Here is a 21594-nt window from a genome sequence, read left to right on the forward strand (position 1 = left end):
CAAACACTCAGGTATCCCTGGTACATCGTTCATTGTAATTGCCTACAAACTAAACAAATGCAGCGTTAGCGTTTGTTCATTATGCATGATGGCAAAACAGTCAAACACTTGAAGAAATTTTTATTTAGGAGTTGATGAAAATCCTCCCAGCCCTTTATTTCAACACTTAAGCCTAATTAAAACACTCAATGGCCCTTTCCAATTTTGGGCTTTCTTTATGCGCTTCTCATTTTCTTCTTTCTAGAAGAGATAGCTGAATTTGGTGGAGAAAAAAAGAGACGCTTTAAATAATTTTATTTTGAAGGAGAGACACTTCTTTTCCGTTTAGGGGTGACGCATTTCGACAACCTTGACGAATCTCACAGCTCCAGCGGCAGGGAAACACACCCGTCAGCATCGCGCACTGGAGACAAAAAAGCGCATCACGGACAAAGGAAATATGGGTGCGCTGGAGAGGATTCACCTCAGCCGGGTAACACAATGGATGAGCCGCTTCTGTTTCATTTACCGGGAGACCAATTAGCCCACCTTAATGAGGTGCTGGGATGCAAGATACTGCAAGCTAAAAAGGCGGAAGGCTGCGTTTAATCCGTCTGCGGATCCTATGAGCTTGCAATGGCTGTGGCGGGGATATGCAACTGGATAGGGAATAATGTGCCTTTTTATTTTGTGATATTTTCCTTATTTTGTGGCCTTTCATTTGGACAGTTACAATATTCTATTACGGAAGAACTAGAAAATGGGGCACTGGTCGGCGATCTGGCGCATGACTTGGGGCTGGATATTCGAAAGCTCGCCACTCGAAAAATTAAGGTAACGTCCGGCAGCACTAAGCGCTATGTGATTGTCAACCCCAAAAATGGGAAATTGCTTGTCAATGAAAGGATCGACAGGGAGGCACTGTGTGATTTATCCAGCACCTGCATGATTAATCTGGATGTGCTGGTCGAAAACCCCACTGAGGTGCACCATGTCAATGTGGAGATTGTGGATGCCAATGATAATGCGCCGCAGTTCCCTAGAGACGAGTATCAACTGGAAATCACAGAAGCTGCTTTGCCAGGGTCTCGTTACCCAATTGAAAACGCTCAAGATCCAGACATTGGGTCCAATTCAGTTCGTATATATCAACTTAGCACAAACGACCATTTCGCGCTGGTATCCAACAAACCCTCCCTAAATACAAAGCACATCGAGCTTGTGCTCAAAAAGCCCCTTGATCGTGAGCAGACGCCTTACCACCAATTAATTCTAAGTGCTGTGGATGGTGGGACGCCAGAGAAAACAGGCACGGCCAAAATCAATGTCCGGGTCCTGGACTCAAATGACAATGTTCCCATGTTCGACAGCTCAGTGTACAAGGTGAAACTGTTGGAAAATTCGCCCAAAGACACCCTGGTAATTAAACTGAATGCAACTGATCCGGATGAGGGCACAAATGGAGAGGTTTATTACTCTTTCAGCAGCTACACTCCAGAGAGAGTGAGGCAGATGTTCAGCATGGACACTAATACAGGAGAAATAAGAGTGAGGAGCAACGTTGACTATGAAGAGACCAACTCCTATGAGATGTACATCCAGGCAATGGACAAGGGCCCTGGCGCCGTGGCCGCACACTGTAAGGTAGTGGTAGAGGTGGTGGATGTGAATGACAACGTCCCTCAGATAGTGCTGTCATCTCTGTCTAGCCCTGTTAGGGAGGATGCCCGTGCAGACACCGTTGTGGCCCTCATTAGCGTTACTGATCGAGACTCTGGCGCTAACAAGCAGGTGAGTCTAGAGATCCCAGCAGGCCTTCCTTTCAAGATCAAGTCTTTCAGAAATTATTACACTCTGGTTACCTCAGCCTTCCTGGACCGCGAGACCACTGATGCCTACAATGTCACTCTGAGTGCCACAGATGGAGGAAACCCTCCCCTTTCCTCCCAGAAGACCATACAGGTGGATGTGGCTGATGTTAATGACAACCCGCCGCGGTTTGAACAGACGTCTTATACCGTCTATGTGGCTGAGAACAATGCCCCCGGAGCCTCTTTGTGCACTGTAAAAGCTCAAGACGCAGACATCAAAGAGAACGCACGCATCACCTACACAGTGCTCAATGACAACAACCATGGCATCCCTGTCACCTCGTATGTGTCTGTGAAGGCCGATACAGGGGAGGCGTATGCCCTGCGAGCCTTTGACTATGAGTCACTGAGAGAGTTTCACTTCCAGGTCAAAGCCCAAGATGGGGGCATTCCACCACTGAGCCGCGTTGCCACTGTCTACATCTACATAATGGATCAGAATGACCATGCACCACTGATAGTCAACCCTCCCGGCAATGGCACACGCTCTTTGGAAACGGTACAAAAGAACGCAGAGCCCGGTGCCTTGGTGACCAAAGTGGTGGCATACGATGCAGACGCTGGTCCAAATGCCTGGATGGTGTACGTGCTGGAGACGGCCACTGACCTGGACTTGTTCAAGGTGCACGAACACACTGGTGAGATCAGGACCACTCGAAGGATCCTGGAGGACAACTCCACCTCCTTTACTCTAACCGTTGTAGTGAAGGACCACGGGCAGCCTACTCTTTCCTCCACCGCCACCATCAACGTGGCTGTCATGGAGGTGCCGCCCAAAGTGGTCCCTGACCCCAAGAGGATCATCCGGCCTCACAGCACACTGCTATTCTCCAACGTCACCCTCTACTTGATTGTGGCTTTGAGTGCCACCACTTTTGTTTTCCTGGTCACTGTGGTGGTGCTGGCCATCGTCCGCTGTCACGCCTACTGCACCCAGCCTGGCTCCTGTTCCCCTTGCTGTGTGTCACAGAAGCCCCCTCCAGATGGTGGGAGCAGCAGCGTAAGTGCTGGCGGGGGAGGCAGTGCTGCAGCCGGGGCACAACCTAATAATAATGTGGTGCTTCGGAGAGACCTTAAAGTGGAGCCTCACTACATCGAAGTGCGCGGGAATGGCTCCCTAACAAAGACATACTGCTACAAGACCTGCCTGACAGCCACCTCTGGCAGTGACACTTTCATGTTCTACAACACAGGACGCCCCATCAGTGGCACCTGGGGCAGCGGTGCTGACCGCTTCTTCACGAGTGGAAGTGGATTTGTACGCAGACTGAGCATGCCTGATGCCTCGCTGCAGCTCTGCCCAGAGGTGTGTCATTCATTTTTTTCTGTTTGTCCTTTGTCTGCATAACTGGAAGTACATGGATCATTATGTTTACATATTAGTGGCTTTTAACGAAATTTAATTTAGTTCCAAACAATATAAGACCCTTTGAAGTACATACTCAACAGGACTTTTCATTAAGGTTATTACGACAGTATGCATTGTTGCCATAATTTTGTGTTATTTTGTTGCTGCAGGGAATGATATTCCTGTATGTCAAGTTTGATCCCCTCCAGCAGTGGATTCAATCCTTGCAGGCCTCCTTCTCTTTGTTCATTTCCCACTTGTACTGTGCAGCCAGTTCAGCCAAGCTCAGCACTCACACTGCATTAGTGTCAGGCCTGATGCTTTTCAGGGTCCTGTGTTATTTCTGATGATTCAGAGATTTGTTTTTCAGTTTGAGGTTGTCATCACATCTACACTAAGAACAGGTCACAAAGTCTTCCCCACTTGCTCATTCTCTCTGCAAGTGTATGTGTGTGTGAGTAAGACTGTTACACTGGAGGTTAATTGACTTGATCATAGGCCCTACGAGACTAGTGGTTGTTGCCTCTGACTATGGGAGAGAGATACATTTACCTAGTAATGATACTGTGATGAGACTAGGAATTGTTGGTAGGTTTTATCATGAAACAGCTCAGAAATACAAGTTTCTGAACTTGAGTGTGAATGAATGTGTTTACTTGCTAGACCATATGTGAAATATTGCAACAAGAAAAAAACAGTCACACCTGAAATACTATTAATGTAGAGGTAACAATTCAAAAATATTGCTATTTGCTTGGTATGAAGTCCTGTATAACGTCTTTCTTTGCCAAACATGAACCATTTGTGTAGCCCTTAAATGTTGAAATACCCTTTAATCGTAGATTTAATGGTATTGACTCTAGCAGATATTTCTAACGTAGCTATGTTCTGCTTTTAAGCTAGTGAGGTTAGAGAGATCAGTGGTTCAAATACTGGAATAATATATTTTTTAATGTCAGATTGTTGAGGCAAAGCTTCTAAGATTAAGATGTTATATCTGGATACATACACAATCAAATGCCATTATTAATGGTCCATTAGTTATAAGAAAATCTCTTACCAAGACTAGTGTAGCAGTGTAAATTAAATTAACCTCCAGCATCTGTTCCCCAGCCCTGCAAATTAGATTTACTCAAAGAAGCTGGGTCTACCAGCACAAAATACTCCCCTCTGAATTGAACTGAGGAACATAATGTGCCATCTTTATCTGGGACACTTGCTACTGCCTGAGCGGGTTTGTGTCTTAAACACAGCTTTTCTTATTCAGTGCACTTGAGGTCCAATGCTAAATCCCACATGATGCTGACAGATTTTAGCATTAGCTGTAACACAGATGTTCACATTCACTTGTTACAGTGCATGTGAACAGTACCTACTCACAAGGAAAATAATAATGAGAGAGTCAGGCATAAATAATGGCCATGAAAGATTAGCTCATTAAAAATATGATTTTTTTCACCCTAAGATTCATATGGTTCTTCGAACTTAAAGGCACAACCATCAGGAAAATGTGGCGATCATCACAGGCAAATGAAAAGCATTTGTCCTGGCAGTTTGTTATAATTTCACCAGTTTTTTTGTGTATGTGTTCTTGGAAACATCACAATATCATATTATTTATGAGGTTTTTAGTTCAATTTGATAACAAGCAAGGCTTTGGAGATATCCATTCATCTGAATCAGAATCAAGTAAATCTCCAAAGCAAGAAAATGGAAGGTACAATCACTTCGAAACTATGAAATGATCATTTGTGATATATTATTTATAATTTATCCCACACCTTGTCTTAGACTAATTCCTACACATTCCTGAGCAAAAACAGACCCAGAGTATAGGATGTAGTTGCCATGGTGATGATGGCTCCTGCTTATTGGTTTTTAAAGCCAATAATTTAACCAGAGGACTGCTGGGAGTTTCAGGCACTCAGCACCAGGTTCACTAGGAGCAGAGAGATTTACCTCAGTGACACACATCAGCCTATACAAACACCCCAGCAGTCAGGGAAAGGACATAACTCTCCCAGCTCTCACATTTATAGAGACATGGTGTGTGGGACTGTCCAAAGAGTCATCAACATGGCTTTCAGTCACCACCCTTTTTAAAGTACTTCAGTGTCTCTGTGTGTGCATATCAATATGTGTGCCTGTGTGTGTGTGTGTGTGTGTGTGTGTGTGTGTGTGTGCTTGCAATGGGGACACAACTGCAGTGTTCCTATCATGTCAAGAGCTGGGATGTGTATCATGATTAATTGATGAGACCGTGGCCCTGCCTGGCTCTGCACTGTATGAGATCAAACTAAACTCTCTCTTCCCCCCCTTTCTCTTCTCTTTCTTCCCCTCCTCTCTCTCTCTGTCTCTCTCTCTCTCTCTCTCTCTCTTTCGCTCTACCTCTTGCTCGCTCAGCCAAAAGCCCCGAATGCTGACTGGCGATATTCTGCATCTTTGAGGGCAGGGGTGCAGAGGTAAGCACTTTGCATCTTTAACTGTTTTGCAACTTGTGATCATCTAGAAGAAGTTACACCTATTTGTCCTGCTCATACTGTCTACACCCAGTCTGTTCTGCTGCTACAGTAGCCTTTCACAATGCTCTTTACCACAGCTGCAATGTAAGGTATCTCTAAGCAAAATATTTATTGACGCATCAGACCTGCTCCTCAAAATGACCTCTATTAAAAAAAAGACACTGCAACATAACACTGCAGATCAGAATGTGCCATTATCAGAAATGACCAGTAGTGTCCCCAGAGCATGTTTGAACCTCAACCCCATCCTCTTGCTTTGGGAAAAGCTTTGTACAGCTCCCATAAGTGGAAGCATAGCACTCCTCCTCTGCAGTGTAATACTATATAGGTCATCTACATTCTGAGCGTCGCTTCCCCCTGTTACGTGAAGGACAAATGAGCTTACTATGACCTTTCTCAGATTATCAGATGCGCACATGCATTTGTGTCTGCACGTACAACGACCCTTTCTATGTGTATTTAGACATTTTTGTCCAGAGATGAGGGAAGAACTTGTGAAAACAGACAATTGAGGACACTTTGGACCCCAGTGATATTTGTTAATTCACTTGGTGTGCTTGCATGCACTCTGTTTATCCAGATTCAGAAGGTTAGCTTGACCAAATCCCAACAATAGATTGATCTAAAGATCAATAGATACAGTAGATATGGTTACACAATATGCTTAATGTGCAATAATTGTTACACTGAAACAACAAATAATTAGGTTGTTAGAAGCATTTTTGGACAAATGGGTTCAGGTTTCTCCCAACATTAATAAGCAGGTTTCTGAGATTTGGGTTAAAAGATTATCTAGGTTAATATTAAACTACACTGCAAAACACAGTGAAGTATTTTAGAGTCCCTTGTCTGGGTAGAGAAGTGTTATACATGTAGGCATTCTCATTAGCTACCTACTGACAAAATAGGGAATACTGAAATTAAACGGATTCAACAATAATGGTATAAAATGGTCATTTTTGCATCTTAGGTGACAAAAGTTGTATTAAACCATGTAATAAAGTGCTTTTGTAATGCCATGTGATGAAAGCAGGAACACCAGGGACTAAAGAGTTTTACCTCCAGATATCATTTGTACAGAATTTTCATAATTTCAAACAGTTAGCAATGCTAACTGCTCAGTTGTGTTCTGTCTAAGTTTGATTTAATTGGATATTAGTATTCATTTCTGTGGTGTGCAGGGTATCATAATGTGTGTCACTGTAACATGACATGAATTAACATGAATCATCATTGCAATTTGCCGCTGCCATATCTGAAATGGCAGTGTCTGTAACACACATAGACACAGAGAGGCTCATATTAACTCTTAACCCCAACACACGCGTGCTGTAATGTATCACACCACACACAGCATGAAGCACAAACCATTACTGACCCACATTCCTGGTGTAGTCAGTGAGTGTAGAAAACACCAGCCATCCCTGTTGGTGTCATATTCTCCCACATTAAACCAGCACCTTTGCTTATGTAAAAGCTTAAAAGCCCACACTGCTCAGAATGCACATGGCCATTTTATATTCATGACAAATCCCAATTCAACATAACAAGTGTGTTGAAGTTTGAGATAGATGCTGGGTGTGCTGCATTGCAGAGGCCCCAGTCAGCCTGGGTCCTCTTATACAGAAAGTTCTATTATTCATTATGAATGTATGGGGGGAAACATCTCAGCCTAGGTTGGAAACTGCATGCTTTGTATGTTTATTACAGCATAAGAGTTTATACATTTAAAGACACATTTTTATAGGTCATATTTCCCAAGTACTATAATGTTTCTGACGGAACTCTTGGGATGTTCATTGGTATTTGCAAAGATTATGGTGATTCCTGACTGTCCTGATTCAAACAGCTATCTTCTGTTTCCTTTTGCTTTTGTAAAGCATTGCAATATTTACAAAAACAAATGTATACAACCAGTATTCACCTTATTAAAGGAATGTGCTTATTAACTTTCTTGCCAGAATTAGATGAGAAGATTGACACTGTACCACTCACAGTTAAGTTACAGCAACCAGCCAGTTATTTTAGCTGAGTATAAAGGCTGGAAAAAGAGGGAAACAGCTGACAAAATACACCTTCCAGCACCTCAATATAGCTCATTTGAACGTGTTTTATTTCTTTTGTTTAAGCCATTCAAAAACTGAGCTGTTGAAATTAGCCTCTACTGGTTGCCCGACAACTTCACTGTGACAACAAGACTTCAGGAAGTCTCATATTTTTGATCTTTGGACAGAAGCAGGCTATTATATACTGAGAATTATAAATTTTTAAATTTCTTTTGTGGCTAATTGACAGTCAACAGTGAAAGTAGTTGTTTATACATTGCTATGTCTCAGTGCGATACATACGCACCAGCTAAACAGAAGAGTAGAGCTTAGAAAAATAGACCCTCCGGGCTATCACTTCTATTGAAAAAGAAAAAAAGAAAACCATCTGAGATGTCAAGACCTCCACTTTGGTGCCATCCTGAGATCCTTGTGGTGTGAGTTAAAAAAAAAACCTTTTTATTTGGGTGTGTTAGTGTCCTACTTTTTATACATATAATTATTAAAATATTACTATGTAGCAAGATAAGCTGAAATACTTACAGCATGCCATTAATGATATTAAATATGTTATGTATCTCAATTAAATATGTAAATAAATGTCATTTTAAGTATGTTGACATATGAAAAAACAACAAAAGAGGTGCATTAAAACACACATACAAATGTATTGTGTATTTGTTGCTTGCCATATAGATGAATGCTGTATTTGATGCCTGATGTGGTTCTTTCAAAAAACTGAACCTGCACCATACCATGGTTTGAGCGAGACATATGTTGCTTATATTTATAATTTTGTCTTCTTTTCCTCGCTTCCAACCAGTCCACTGACAACAACGTATCGAAAAATGTCTAAATGTATACAGGTGCTGGTCATATAATTAGAATATTATCAAAAAGTTGATTTATTTCAGTAATTTAATTCAAAAAGTGAAACTTGTATAATGCATACATTCATTCCACACAGACTGATATATGTAAAGTGTTCATTCCTTTAATTTTGATGATTACAACTGACAACTAATGAAAACCCCCAAATCAGTATCTCAGAAAATTAGAATATTGTGAAAAGGTTCAATATTGAAGACACCTGGTGCCACACTCTAATCAGCTAATTAACTCAAAACACCTGCAAAGGCCTTTAAATGGTCTCTCAGTCTAGTTCTGTAGGCTACACAATCATGGGGAAGACTGCTGACTTGACAGCTGTCCAAAAGACAACCATTGACACCTTGCACAAGGAGGGCAAGACACAAAAGGTCATTGCTAAAGAGGCTGGCTGTTCACAGAGCTCTGTGTGTGTTGGTCCACTGTGTTTCTGAGGTCCAAGGTCAGCCCAGCCGTCTACCAGGAAGTTTCAGAGCACTTCATGCTTCCTGCTGCTGACCAACTTTATGGAGATGCAGATTTCATTTTCCAACAGGACTTGGCATCTGCACACAGAGCCAAAGCTACCAGTACCTGGTTTAAGGACCATGGTATCCCTGTTCTTAATTGGCCAGCAAACTCGCCTGACCTTAACCCTATAGAAAATCTATGGGCTATTGTGAAGAGGAAGATGCGATATGCCAGACACAACAATGCAGAAGAGCTGAAGGCCACTATCAGAGCAACCTGGGCTCTCATAATACCTGAGCAGTGCCACAGACTGATGGACTCCATGCCACACCGCATTGCTGCAGTAATTCAGGCAAAAGGAGCCCCAACTAAGTATTGAGTGCTGTACATGCTCATACTTTTCATGTTCATACTTTTCAGTTGGCCAACATTTCTAAAAGTCCTTTTTTTTTGTATTGGTATTGTAAGTAATCTAATTTTCGGAGATACTGAATTTGGGATTTTCATTAGTTGTCAGTTTTGATCTTCACAATTAAATTAAATAAACATTTGAAATATATCTCAGAACCAGTCCCCTCAATATCAGTATTCGAGGTTGGCCACCACTAGTAATTTGATAGGGAGATGAAGACGATTTGGAAAACTTGGCAGAAACTTGATTAGATCAGCTGGGGTGATGTATACATCTACTGCCATTACTGCCAGGCAACCGGTCATCAGCTTTTGATTGCCAAAGTAAACAAAAAATGTGTTTGTATGTATTTGTTTAAAATGTAGCTAACAATGAAGGAATGCTTTGAAACGATATGCGGATTTCATGCATTCTTATTCTGAAGTTTGACAGTTTGGCCTTTTCTTGTAAAACATTTAGACATGTCCCAGTAGGAAAAGCACAGCATTCACAGGATTCTACGTGAAGGATGTGATGTTTTCTTTTAAAATACAAAAAGGGGAAAGTGGTTATGGGAAACAAGACCACAAGAAATGGGTGACAGTAGTCCAAAGCTGGTTGCCTCAGGCAAATAGGCAACTATTAATGCTGTTGAGGCCTAAAACAGTGATTAATGCTGCTTGAAATTTTGACACTGTAAGCAATTTTCTGGGGTTGAATTACCATTTCAGTGGAGGTTTTGGGAATATCTACACCATCAAGCAAAACAAAGTTCTTTTAGCAAAATATAATTAATAGCTAGAGATCAAGGCCCTAATTATAGAGTCAGTGTTTCATTCATGCCAATGTTGAATTCATATTTGATGCAATGTGTCTCACTGAGTTTACTGAATGTGTTCTGCCTTGCAGTTCGGTCCACATGGAGGAATCTTCTGTGATGCAGGGAGCACAGGGAATGCTGGTCCAGAACTGGCCCACTGTGTCCAGCGCTGCAGGTGAGTCGATGTCCAGCAGTCAGGACAAAGTGAAAAGCACCTTCAGTGTCAGCTCCTTTGGGGCAATGGTAACAGAAAACTGATAAGAGTGAAAGGTAACTAATTTTGAAAGCTAACTGACTTTGCCCACTTTACAAGATTTCATTAATCTTTGCTGCAAAATCTATCAAAGACAAAATGTTCAAGTCAGGTGTACTAAAATATTTTTATGTCATATGTAACCCCAATCTATTTGTTGAAAGACATGCTTAAGCTTCTAAATAATTGTTTTATAACTGCAATATAGAATATTCTCCAATATAGTAGTCAAAGTTAGGGTATTATAAGGGTAAGGTTCCCGCCCACAACCAGAGGCACCTGGGATTTGAACCTCTGGTACCCTGGTTGTGTGTGCCAAAAACATACTGGGTTGGAAGCCAGCAAGTGTTGTTGTCCTTGTCGCTGCACTTGTGACTCGTGTTACTGTCTCCTGATGTAGCTAATTGCTGGCCAGTGAAGAGAATCAACACTAGGGTTCATAAATATAATAGACTGTGGAAGCTATTAGTATATACTGGAGTCAAAAATAAATGATTAGACCGTTAGACAGAAGGGCATCACCTACTATTGCCAATAGGTTAAAACTATCATGTTAGCTATTACCATATAGCTACTCAATGGCAACAATGAATGAGTTGAGTATGAATGTTTCTTAGATGCTGTATGCTCCTCACTAGTGCTCCAAACTACAAATTATGCTAGAAATAAGTTTAGACAGATTTTAAGCTCAGAAGGAAGAGGATATGACTATAATAGGAATATTTTGGCTAATTGAAATGCTGATTTTTTTACGTTACGTTTCCATCGATTTGTATCTCATTCATACTGGTTATGGTAGGTTAAAGGAATAGTTTGACATTTTGGGAAATATGCTTGTTCATTTTTTGTGCTGAGGGTTAGATGAGATCATCATTTCAATTCTCATGTCTGTACTCTAAAGATGAAGCTAGAGCCACGAATGGCCATGAGTTAGCTTAGCTTAGCATAAAGACAGGGAGCAGGGGGAAACAGCCGGACTACCAACACCGCTAAAGCTCATCAGTCAACATGTTATATCCTCTTTCGAGTGGTGAGACAGTTGCAGAGATTTTAGTTTAGCCAAAGGTCACCACACCTAAATGCACAATCACACATTACAATATATCCATGGCATTCAATTCTATTATCCAATACGTTGAATTCATCTTTGTTTTTACTTTGGTTTAGATAATAAAGTAAAGTGGGGTTTGTACAGACTTGTCCTTTGAAATCTACATGATCTTGAATTCCAGTGCTATGTATGTACAGAGCTGAGCTGAGGTGCCAAATGCCTGGGGCCCTTATGCAGAGCCACAGATAAACAACTGTATCCTCCCATAAAAGCAGCTGGCAGCACAGAGAGCTACTAACTGAAAAAGGCAAATGTTTTTAAAAAGACATGAATTGTCCTGAGTGGGTGGCAACATTGAAAATGTGTGGCAACAGTAAAAATAAAAGGACCCGCGCTTCATCATTCGCAGAAACACTGGCTCAGAGCTAATGACTGAAATTTGGGAGTACTACTGTATGTAGAAAAGCACAAATATACATTGTGTGCAGCTCCTATCAGTAGACTGGATAACTTATAACTTTGATTTTGAAACAGTGTTTGGAACATTGTGAGCTGTTCCCTTCGGCGTTTAGCTGATCTTCCATTCATTGATTTTCTGTCTAGCAGCAGGAATTAGCACACACTGTAGGCAGAGACTTGAGGGTGAAGGGTAACATCGCAGTCAATCACTCGACGAGTCAGTGACAGGATATGTCTTACTGTCTGTCAGCATTTCTCTCTGTGCAAAAGAGAGCTGGGAAATTGTTTGAGATACAAACTGTACCACTTCCCAGCATCCCTGTGCCAGTGTGCTGCAAAGATGTGTATTTTCTTTGGAGCAGAGGGAAAGCTGCCTCTTTCATGTAAAGAATACTGTCTTAAAGCAGAGTGCACAGCATACTGCAGAGCTATTAGGGGTGCATTGTTGCATTCGGAAATAATTTGTCAGGAGTGACTCACTGCCAAAGCATAGACATGTACTGGATTGCAGGTTGATCCTCTTTACTATGCATCAAGAGGTGGAGCCTTGTTTTGTGACATATTTCATGTCTGCAGTGAACTGTTATCATGATGAAGTTGTCTGATATGCTGTGATGCATCTAAATGCAGCACCCTCAAAACTGTGTTTATGTAAGTGACCCCGCAGATGAGGAGACATTTGTCTAACGCCAGAGGGGGAGAGAAGCTATTATCAGCAATGGGAGAGTACCATGAAAAAAAGAGAGATCCTGTAACATTAAAAGCAATTTTGGAGAGGAAGAGCGGAGGAGACACACAGGGGGATGGAGGATAAAAAGCGAGGTGTGGGGGGATGGAGAAAGAGAAAGGTTAAGAGGATTGGCAGGTTCCTGCAGTAGTGTTGTTGCTAGGGAACGCCATGTGACCTGTTGCCTGGCAACACTGTCTAACTGAGAGATTGCTGCAGCAGCCGCACCCTCCATCAGCAGGCAGTTTCCATGGCAACCGGTCATATCGCTGAATGGAAGATTTAGAGACAGGAGAAAAAAAAAGGGAAGGAGTGAGAAAGGGAAGGGGACCCAGCAAGGGCAGGTATTAGGAAGAAAAAGGGGTGCGCAGCAATTGAGAGGAAATAATGTAGGCAAGACTGTTTTAGGTAGAGGTGTCTCATGCAGAATACATGTGATGTACCGCATTTACACAGGCACTACACGACTGTCACATTTGTGTGTGCTGCAAACCACCAGAGGGATTCATTTTAGATGGAATGTCTTGGACTAGACAGGAAATAACATAGCTAAATTTAAATGTAGGACATGAGGTTACACGAAATGAGGCTTCCAACAGTCACATATCTACATCAGGTTTAATGGCAGCCTCCTCACAAGGAGCTGTGCTGACCTGCTTACTGGCAGTTACACCATAATCCGTTTCAGACGCGTGTTTGCTGGGATATATAGGCTAATATGAAGCAATGGCAGAGTTGCAAATAATCCTCTGATGTTAGACAAACAGCAGCACAGGGGAAGCAAAGCTCTTCATAGTTGTACCGACTCATTCGAGCTTTTTCACGCACACACAGACAGGAATATCTCAGATTACCACCTGGGACAGTGTCAAGGGTTTTTGATTTGTCACAGCAAGTGCAGAAAGCCCTGGGATGTCCCAAGACACGAGACAACATTTACTTGATTAGATGCTACACAGCCACTTAACATTTTTGCTCAGTTGGTCACACATAGGGAAATGAACTGCCCTAGACCTGTCACGGGTACATAACACAAAATTTGTACTGCCATGATAGTGTACAATTTTCAGGAACACAATTATAATAGTCCAGTTTAAAGCTTTACTACAGTAATCTTGCATAAATGTCTTACTCGCTTAGTAAGCTTTAGAGAGTTAGGAACAGTTTTAAACAGCACAAGTTTCACTGTATCTTAAGTCTTGTTTATTCTGCCATCATAACTTGTCCAGTACTCAATTAAGTATGTGGTAGCCTACTTATAATGGTCTGGCCAAAACCATTAGATGACCCAGTACCCAATATAGTTTAACATATTATCCACACACTTAAATCAAATCAAGATATGTCAGAAATGTTTTTCTATAAATTCTTGAGCTAATTAGCCAGAGAGGATGAATCCTGATGTTTCAGTGAAACCCATGTGCTTTCCTCTAGCACTTCCATCAGGCTTTATCAATTCAAATTTAGTGAGTGCATTCATACTTCCCAGACGATGAACATTTTCTATTTTGGGCAAGTTTACGTTGCATTGCCTAAATCTGACCAAACAACATTAACCACGTGTTAAACTTCGCATAACTTACGTAACATACTTAAGACTGCTGCTGGACTTGTAATTTCCTATGGTCATACATTTCGTTTTGGGGTGAAATTCAACCTATTTTCCATATAGGTATGAGGACATGTTGTCCAGGGAGCTACTTTCTGAATTGCTTTGGACTCGGAGACACCTGTTTCAAATCATTCATGTAAAAAATCAGTGCTTTAGGAGGCTCGTGCAGCATGCCACATAAGAAATTGTTTTGCACGAGTCCTGATTTCCTCTAATCTCTACAACGGAGGTGGTAGCGTTAGCAGGATCCATAGAGTCACAACAGCCACATTTTTATAATTTACACCAGGCTCAAATATACTGGAATGTTCTTTTAGTGACCTCATGGTTTCCCTCTAGCACTATGTAGCTCGCAATGTGTAACATGTCACTACAAAGTTAACTTATAGTGAAAAGTAGTCTGCAGGTATTCAATGCCTGCCTTGCATTGGGTTTAATGGTTTAAAATGACAGGGTTATATACACTAACCTGTAAAAATGAAATGTAAAATGTGGAAAAAAGATGTAGGTATTTAGTCAACTATCAATACAAGGCCGTCTAAATAAAGTATTTCCAAACTATTATGACTGAGCATCAAATCACCTTCCTTTATACAGCACTGTAGCATCAGGTTACAGGAAATGGTTTTTCAATTGTATAAAATGGAGGTGCATCGTGTACAGCAATACAATGCACTGCATTACTGGTTCAATAAGCTCATCCACATTCTGCCTCACAGCATTTTACACATCTCCTTTAACTCACGACTGTCTTTTCAGTTTATTTTCAGCACGTTTGTCCTCCTCCACATGAGAAGCAATCTTCCTTGCCTAACCACTGAGGGCAATTCAATGGGATTTAGGGCTCCTCTTCCTGGGTTTAATACCCAGATTAAATATAAACAGACAGACCATACCATCAAATGTCATAATACTCAGACTAGCATTGCAGTATTAAAGCACTAACTCCACTAATGGTAAGATGATCTGACACTGAATAGCCATTAAACGAGCTAAATTAGGTAGCTCAATTAGCTGCAATTGGCTATCCAAATGTTATGAAAAAATTGTTTAACATGAAACAAAACTGCAAAAAACAAAGCTTAGCTAAATCTGGATTTTGTTCAGCAGCCATAGTTTGAAATGATGTATATGCGATCCTGGTTCTTCACATGCTGATTATTTAATGTAACTTAAAAATGAATATGTCTATTTTTGCAGGTAGAAAACAAATTATTTATGTGTGTCTGTGTTCGTATCTTCCTGTAACAATGTTATGTTGCTGCTACTGTAGGTTAAAAGCCACAATATCTGACCTCTCCTATTTATTTTATTATTAAAATAAATCCTTCACAGCACAATATACGCATTAGTTAATATAACTCAATAAAATACAATGGCTCTATGTGAAAGGTGTCCAGTACTGTTTGTGTGCTCTTTGCTGAGTGGTTAAACAGGGCAACAACATAGAGCTGTCCATTGAGCAGTGCGTTAGTGTCCATTACATGTGCTCTTATTATAGTCTCGTATTAATTCTCATACTCGATGGGACTGAGTGGGACACTGTGCTGTAACAGACAGTGTGTATTTTTTAAAATAGTGTACTTCCCAGTGGGACAGTGGGTGAAACCATTTCAGCGTTTCAGCAATGTCATAAATAGCCTACAAAGAAAAATCAAACAGAATCTTTTTGCAAGGGCCTGTGTTTGATCAAAATAAAATCCAGGCTGAAAGTAGGTCAGTGCAGAGGGAACTGGTGTGAGAGCACCGTGTCTGCAAAACCCACCCATCCCCAGCTTTCCCTCTCTCTCTCTCTCTCTCTCTCCTTAGCTCATCCATTTCATTCCAGCATCTTTAACCTTTTGACCTTAATAGCTATGTCTTATTTCCACTTTAAATAACCGTTTCTCTATGTATTGATGTACCTTTTTGATGAATTTCAATCTGGTTTCCTTTCTGTCACATCCATGCTTGAGCACTAAAGTTAAGAGTAGGATTAAGCTGCTGCCATCATCCAAATACAAATACAAATCACATTGCCAAGTTATACACCCCTGTGGTTTAAAGGTTACTCCAGTCCAGTCCAGTCGGCTGAATTTCTGTCCTGAAAAATCTACTCGCTGTGGCTATCACACCATTGTCAGGCTATTGCTCTGCTCGCTTTTGCTTGATTTAGATTATTCCTTGTATGTCAGATTTAATGAACGTCTCAAAGACCAGTCTAAGTATGAAACAACTCATGACAATCAGGACATATTAAAACATACTTCACAATGAGTAAGCTAATAGAAGGGGATCTACCTCTGTGAAGTCCTGGTCTGAACAGACTTTGCTCCTTCTACCACTTGGAAGCAAATCAACATAATACAAAATATGTGTAAAGAGTTACTATAGAATTGATACTTCAAGGTAGGGTCTCTGCTCGTTGCCTATTTACATAAGGACAATGCCCAAATGTAAATGAGCCAGATTTAGCCATACAGACTAATTTTCATCTGAAGTCCCTGGCAGGCTGATGTTATAAGAACATTAAAATATGGTCTACAGACAAAATTAAAAAAACAAAAACGCAAAAAACAAACATACACTTAAAATCATAAGCTGACAACACAGAAGTTAGTGACCTTGCTGAAAGGTTGCTTTTGTTACCTTTGGACAGAGCCATGCTAGACATTGCCCCTGCTTTCAGTCTTTGTACTAAACAACGCTAACCAACTGCAGGCTGTAGCTTCATATTTTACCATACACACGTGAGAATGGTGTTGATTTCGTCATCTAACTCAGCGAATAAACCTGCTTTCCAATATACGGACCTACAGTATATCTTTAACTTTAACTAGCACTGTGGTTACAGTGATGATTGAATATAGGTAATGAGCAGCCAGATTTGACATGATTTATTTTTTATTTTTTCATCACACCCATGTAGATGGAGAGGGTGGTGGAGAGCTATCACCCCCAGTGGGCGCTGGAGTCAACAGCAACAGCTGGCACTTCAGATACGGTGCCGGACAAGGCTACGGCCCCCCTCAACCCCTGAAGCCCGGAGAGATTCCTCCTGAAGCCTTCATCATCCCCGGATCCCCAGCCATCATTTCTATTCGCCATGACGCTGGCCCTGTGGACGACAAAGGTGACTTCATAAGCTTTGGCAAGAAGGAGGAGGCCAAGAAGAAGAAGAAGAAGAAGAAGGACAAGAAGGACAAGAAGGAGAAAGGAAAGGATGATGGGGAAGAATAAAGCAGAAGGGGTGACTTGAAAACAGAGCTACCAACAATTTACCATCCAAATTACAGAGCCAGAAAAAAAGCCAAATGCATATTGTAGAACTGAGGGAGCCTGGTTGCACCATATTTGCATAGACATTGTACAGTGGCCAAACCCTCATTAGACCAAGCCTGGCTCCCCACATAATGCAAACCTCATTTGGCCCATAACTTTGGCCTATTAAAGTCTAAGGTTTATGGTAAACAAATGTTCTTAGTAGACAGACTTCATCTAAAGGCTGGACCAAATTATAACAAAGGATTTTATTGGATTAGATTAGCCTTTCTGTGTTTGTATACTAAAAACAAAAACACCTGAAAAGGTGTACTATCTGTATCTGACCATTGTCAGCTGAGGCTGCCTGTGTTGGCATCTCTGTCTTTATGCAGCCCCCCTCCCTTTTTGGCTCACCTAGTTGGAGGTGAAGCAGAAGCCAAACTAAAAAAATTAAACAGAGGCTTTTGTTTTCAGTATTATGGAGGCCTTGTAGAAATTCAGAAAATGTGGTCTTTTATATAAAAAAATGAAAAATGAAAAAGTAACAACATACAGTATATGTACCATGAGATTATCACCTTTACGAAAATGAGGTGACTGAGACAAGCAGGACCACGCTCTAATAAATAGCTCTGTTTCAGTGTAACATAGCACATTGCAGAGGCTGAGGACCTGGACTGGGTTGCACCAACTATGCGCAAGTTTGTTCCCAGATTAGGGTGTAAAGTAATGGCTTCATAACTGCTAGTTAATTTGCAATTTGCAAGTTACTAAATTTGATTGTACCATGAGTAGTAAGGGGGGGAATTCTACAGCTGTAGCTTATTAAAATATTAAGATTTCAGATGAGTAGCCAATCAGTAATAGCATTACTTTGCTGATGGGTACAAACCACATGGATTTGTAGTTGACTAGATTGGCATAAAAATTACGATTGGTAAATAGAATCCATATTTGACTTAAAGGACAGTACTAGTTTTGGCATGTTGTAGGCTATTTTACATATATCTTGTATACTTTACGTCAAGAGACCATTGTGGGTTTTTTCCCACCTTTCAGGCAGCCATTGTTTTTACACAAAAATTGATTAGCTTACACTTTTTCGGATTTAGAAATTCATCAAAGCGGAGTTCAGCGTCCGTTTAATTGTTGTATAAGTTGCGGTTTCATTACATGGTAATGAAGCTGAAGTGCACATTGGGAAACTGCACTGCATTGGCACAATAACTTAATATTGGTGAAACTAAACACAGGCATGATGGATTACGTATGTCAAGCAATTCTCACCATGTTGAGTTTTCACGTTGGAATTGGAATTGAATGGGAACCGGATTCAGCCTGAAAAAGAAAATATATAAAATCTACAGGAAAATTGTAATCAATATTTTCCAATTTGTAGAAAATGGGGGAAAACATCCAAAATTGTTAAGTCCTTTAAGTTGCAAAATGGCATGAATTTACTAAATAAGAAAAAAAAAAAACACTGTGCAAAAAATGAAAAAAAAATCCTGCTTTATTGTTAGTGAGTGCAATTGTGTGACTTCGTATCATTTGCACCTGCTTTACTGCTTGCTTAACTATTTAGTTGTTACTTAACAGATTTTTGTGGTGCTACCGCTTGTGTTTTAGCAAAGCGTGAATCGGGATAATTGGCTACTTCTGATAACTAAGTAACTAGGGAACCTATGTGCAGCTGACGCAACCGGCCCCTGATCTTGCCTCTTCTCTTGGAATACGGCATAGGTCAATGGGGTCTAAATCCCACTGTGTATCAGCACGAGCCTGATGCACACATTATTGTACACAGACACTGACTCTCTATGCCTCTTACTCACACATACACCTAAGAAAGTACACATGCTCTCTCTTCCTCTCTTATACACACAGACATACAGTATATACAAATACACATCATACAAAAATATACTATAAGAATACACACCCCTTTCAGAAAACTCCAAGACTGAAGGCCAGTGCCATCCTTAATATGTGAGTGTATTATATGGCTGGGACGCAGGAACGTTGCTTGTTGCTTCATTTCTGTTCAAGCCTGATCCCTCTACTTCTGTCTTTGAATGTTAAGTAGATGTTCTTCAAGCCCTGCACCACTGCCTCGACTGTTTCAGTGCTTGTAGGATTTGCTTGCTTCCGCTGCCTGTTTCCTCCCTCTACTCCCGTTTCTTCAAATCAGCGTGGTTGGATGACATCTTTCAAGTCACCCTCCTTCAATGAACTGTGCTGTCGTAACACAGTGACATTTGTGTATTTGCATATTTACACACGGAATACACACATAGTCACATGCACATTATACTGCACATACCACACAAACACACACACACACACATCTTTTGTTAGGTTCAACTTCAACCTAGCTCATGCACTTCAGCCAGAGTGTCTCTCCTGATTGCTCATTGTTGACAGCTCTGTCATCTCGCATATTGGTTCTACGCATTGCGTTATAAGAACATCTGACAGGTTAGCAAAAACTGAGATTAAACTGTACTGGCTATAATGAGACAAGATGGAGAGGCAAAAGAAGAAGAAATAGAAAATTGTAGTGTATTGTGTAGCTCCAACATAGAAGAAACTACAGCAGAGATGAGCAAGGCATTCCGCTTTTGCAGTTATTCCTTTGTGTCAGCTATTAGTGACAATTGATGAACTTGGGTCGAGTAAAACCACTTAAAAATAAGTGTAGCGCGGTTCAGCAGCAGTGGACAGAGGTTGCCAGTTGACTTGGAAGGGGGAAACCCACTTAGGGATTAATGGAGGTGAAGCACACTGCTGACATTTTCTATTGTGCACCCATCATGATGGAACAAGGGAAGACGATACCAGCAAGCAAAGATCAATACAAGTCACAAGAGTGATGCTGTTGCAGTGGGTCAAGTCTGAACTGCGTGAAATGATCAGCTTCATTACAGACATTCTAGCAGGTCTAGCAGGGTAGAGAAAGAGTACTGGGAGCAGTAGATATTAGAACAGCATCAACATGATGAAAGCCTCGCCTCATTGTTCCTTTTTTTATACCATTATCTTACCAGTCACAGTAGGGGTATATAGGTGCTACTATCAGGCTCAATCCCTCCCATGCACACGATTCCTTCCCCTGCCCCGTCCTTAAGGTGTACTTCTGTGCTGTCAGATCACCAAGTGGCTGTTTGCATGTTATAAGCAAAGGAAACAGATACTATAGATACTATATATATATATAAAGATATATATATAGAAATGTTTTTCCACTGGGAAATGCGTATTGGAATACATGTACTTCTGATACATATTCTCAAAGACAATACACACACACTGACAGACCCTCGCTAATCCACACACACACGTACATATACACTATTGCGAACAGTAATTTGTGGAAAAACCTAAAAGAATCACATTTTTTATCCTGTTGAAAATGAATTTAATCTTCTAGATATACATAATGCTATTGTGTTATGCTATGAAATGCTTTTATTTTCTGGTTTTACCCTCATGATTTCCATAGATAAGAAAATCAATCCTTAAAGTTGTGTTGATCTTTGAAATGATGATCAAACAAACACTATTGTGGAATCAAATCATTTACTCACCCTCCATATGTATCCCTTGCCCGGTAGAGAAATAAAGAAAAAGGATAAAAAAAAATCTAAATACATAAAATGGTATTAAAAAAAATAAAGTTGATGTATTCTCTGCTTGTGTATAGTGAATGTTCTTCAGTCACTGGGTGTGGCAGTGAGTGGCACATACCAGTAGACTGTGACAGTGCAGATCTGTTAATAACTTTTTTTGTACACCTGCTTATCATTGTAAAGGTGATAATAGTGATTCTTATGATTTAATCGACCTGGTATGTGTTTTGTTAATAAGTCACAAATAAAGTTTTTCTTAAATATCTTAATATGTAAGCTGTGTTTTGACTTGGTTTCTGCTAACAG

The 21594-nt window shown here is 40.7% G+C and overlaps 1 protein-coding gene across 1 annotated transcript; it reads left to right on the forward strand.

Moving 5' to 3' along the window:
* Positions 1 to 341: 341 nt before the first annotated feature.
* Positions 342 to 21553, forward strand: LOC119895985 (protocadherin alpha-C2-like). The gene is made up of 4 exons (XM_038709431.1): positions 342 to 3156; positions 5602 to 5660; positions 10404 to 10489; positions 17325 to 21553. Exons 1-4 carry the CDS (start codon positions 616 to 618, stop codon positions 17633 to 17635), a joined length of 2997 nt encoding a protein of 998 aa, XP_038565359.1. The 5' UTR covers positions 342 to 615; the 3' UTR covers positions 17636 to 21553.
* Positions 21554 to 21594: the final 41 nt, after the last annotated feature.

Source organism: Micropterus salmoides, unplaced genomic scaffold, assembly GCF_014851395.1.
Source record: "Micropterus salmoides isolate LMB-PRFRI ecotype aquatic unplaced genomic scaffold, ASM1485139v1 Ms_hic_scaffold_9, whole genome shotgun sequence".
Classification (NCBI taxonomy): domain Eukaryota; kingdom Metazoa; phylum Chordata; class Actinopteri; order Centrarchiformes; family Centrarchidae; genus Micropterus; species Micropterus salmoides.

Bases quoted from the DNA above. Each gene is read 5' to 3' on its own strand.
- LOC119895985 (XM_038709431.1), top strand. From the start codon at position 616: ATGGCTGTGGCGGGGATATGCAACTGGATAGGGAATAATGTGCCTTTT. The intron at 3,157-5,601 runs GTGTGTCATTCA...TTGCTCGCTCAG, and splicing joins CGCTGCAGCTCTGCCCAGAG to CCAAAAGCCCCGAATGCTGA. The intron at 5,661-10,403 runs GTAAGCACTTTG...TCTGCCTTGCAG, and splicing joins TTGAGGGCAGGGGTGCAGAG to TTCGGTCCACATGGAGGAAT.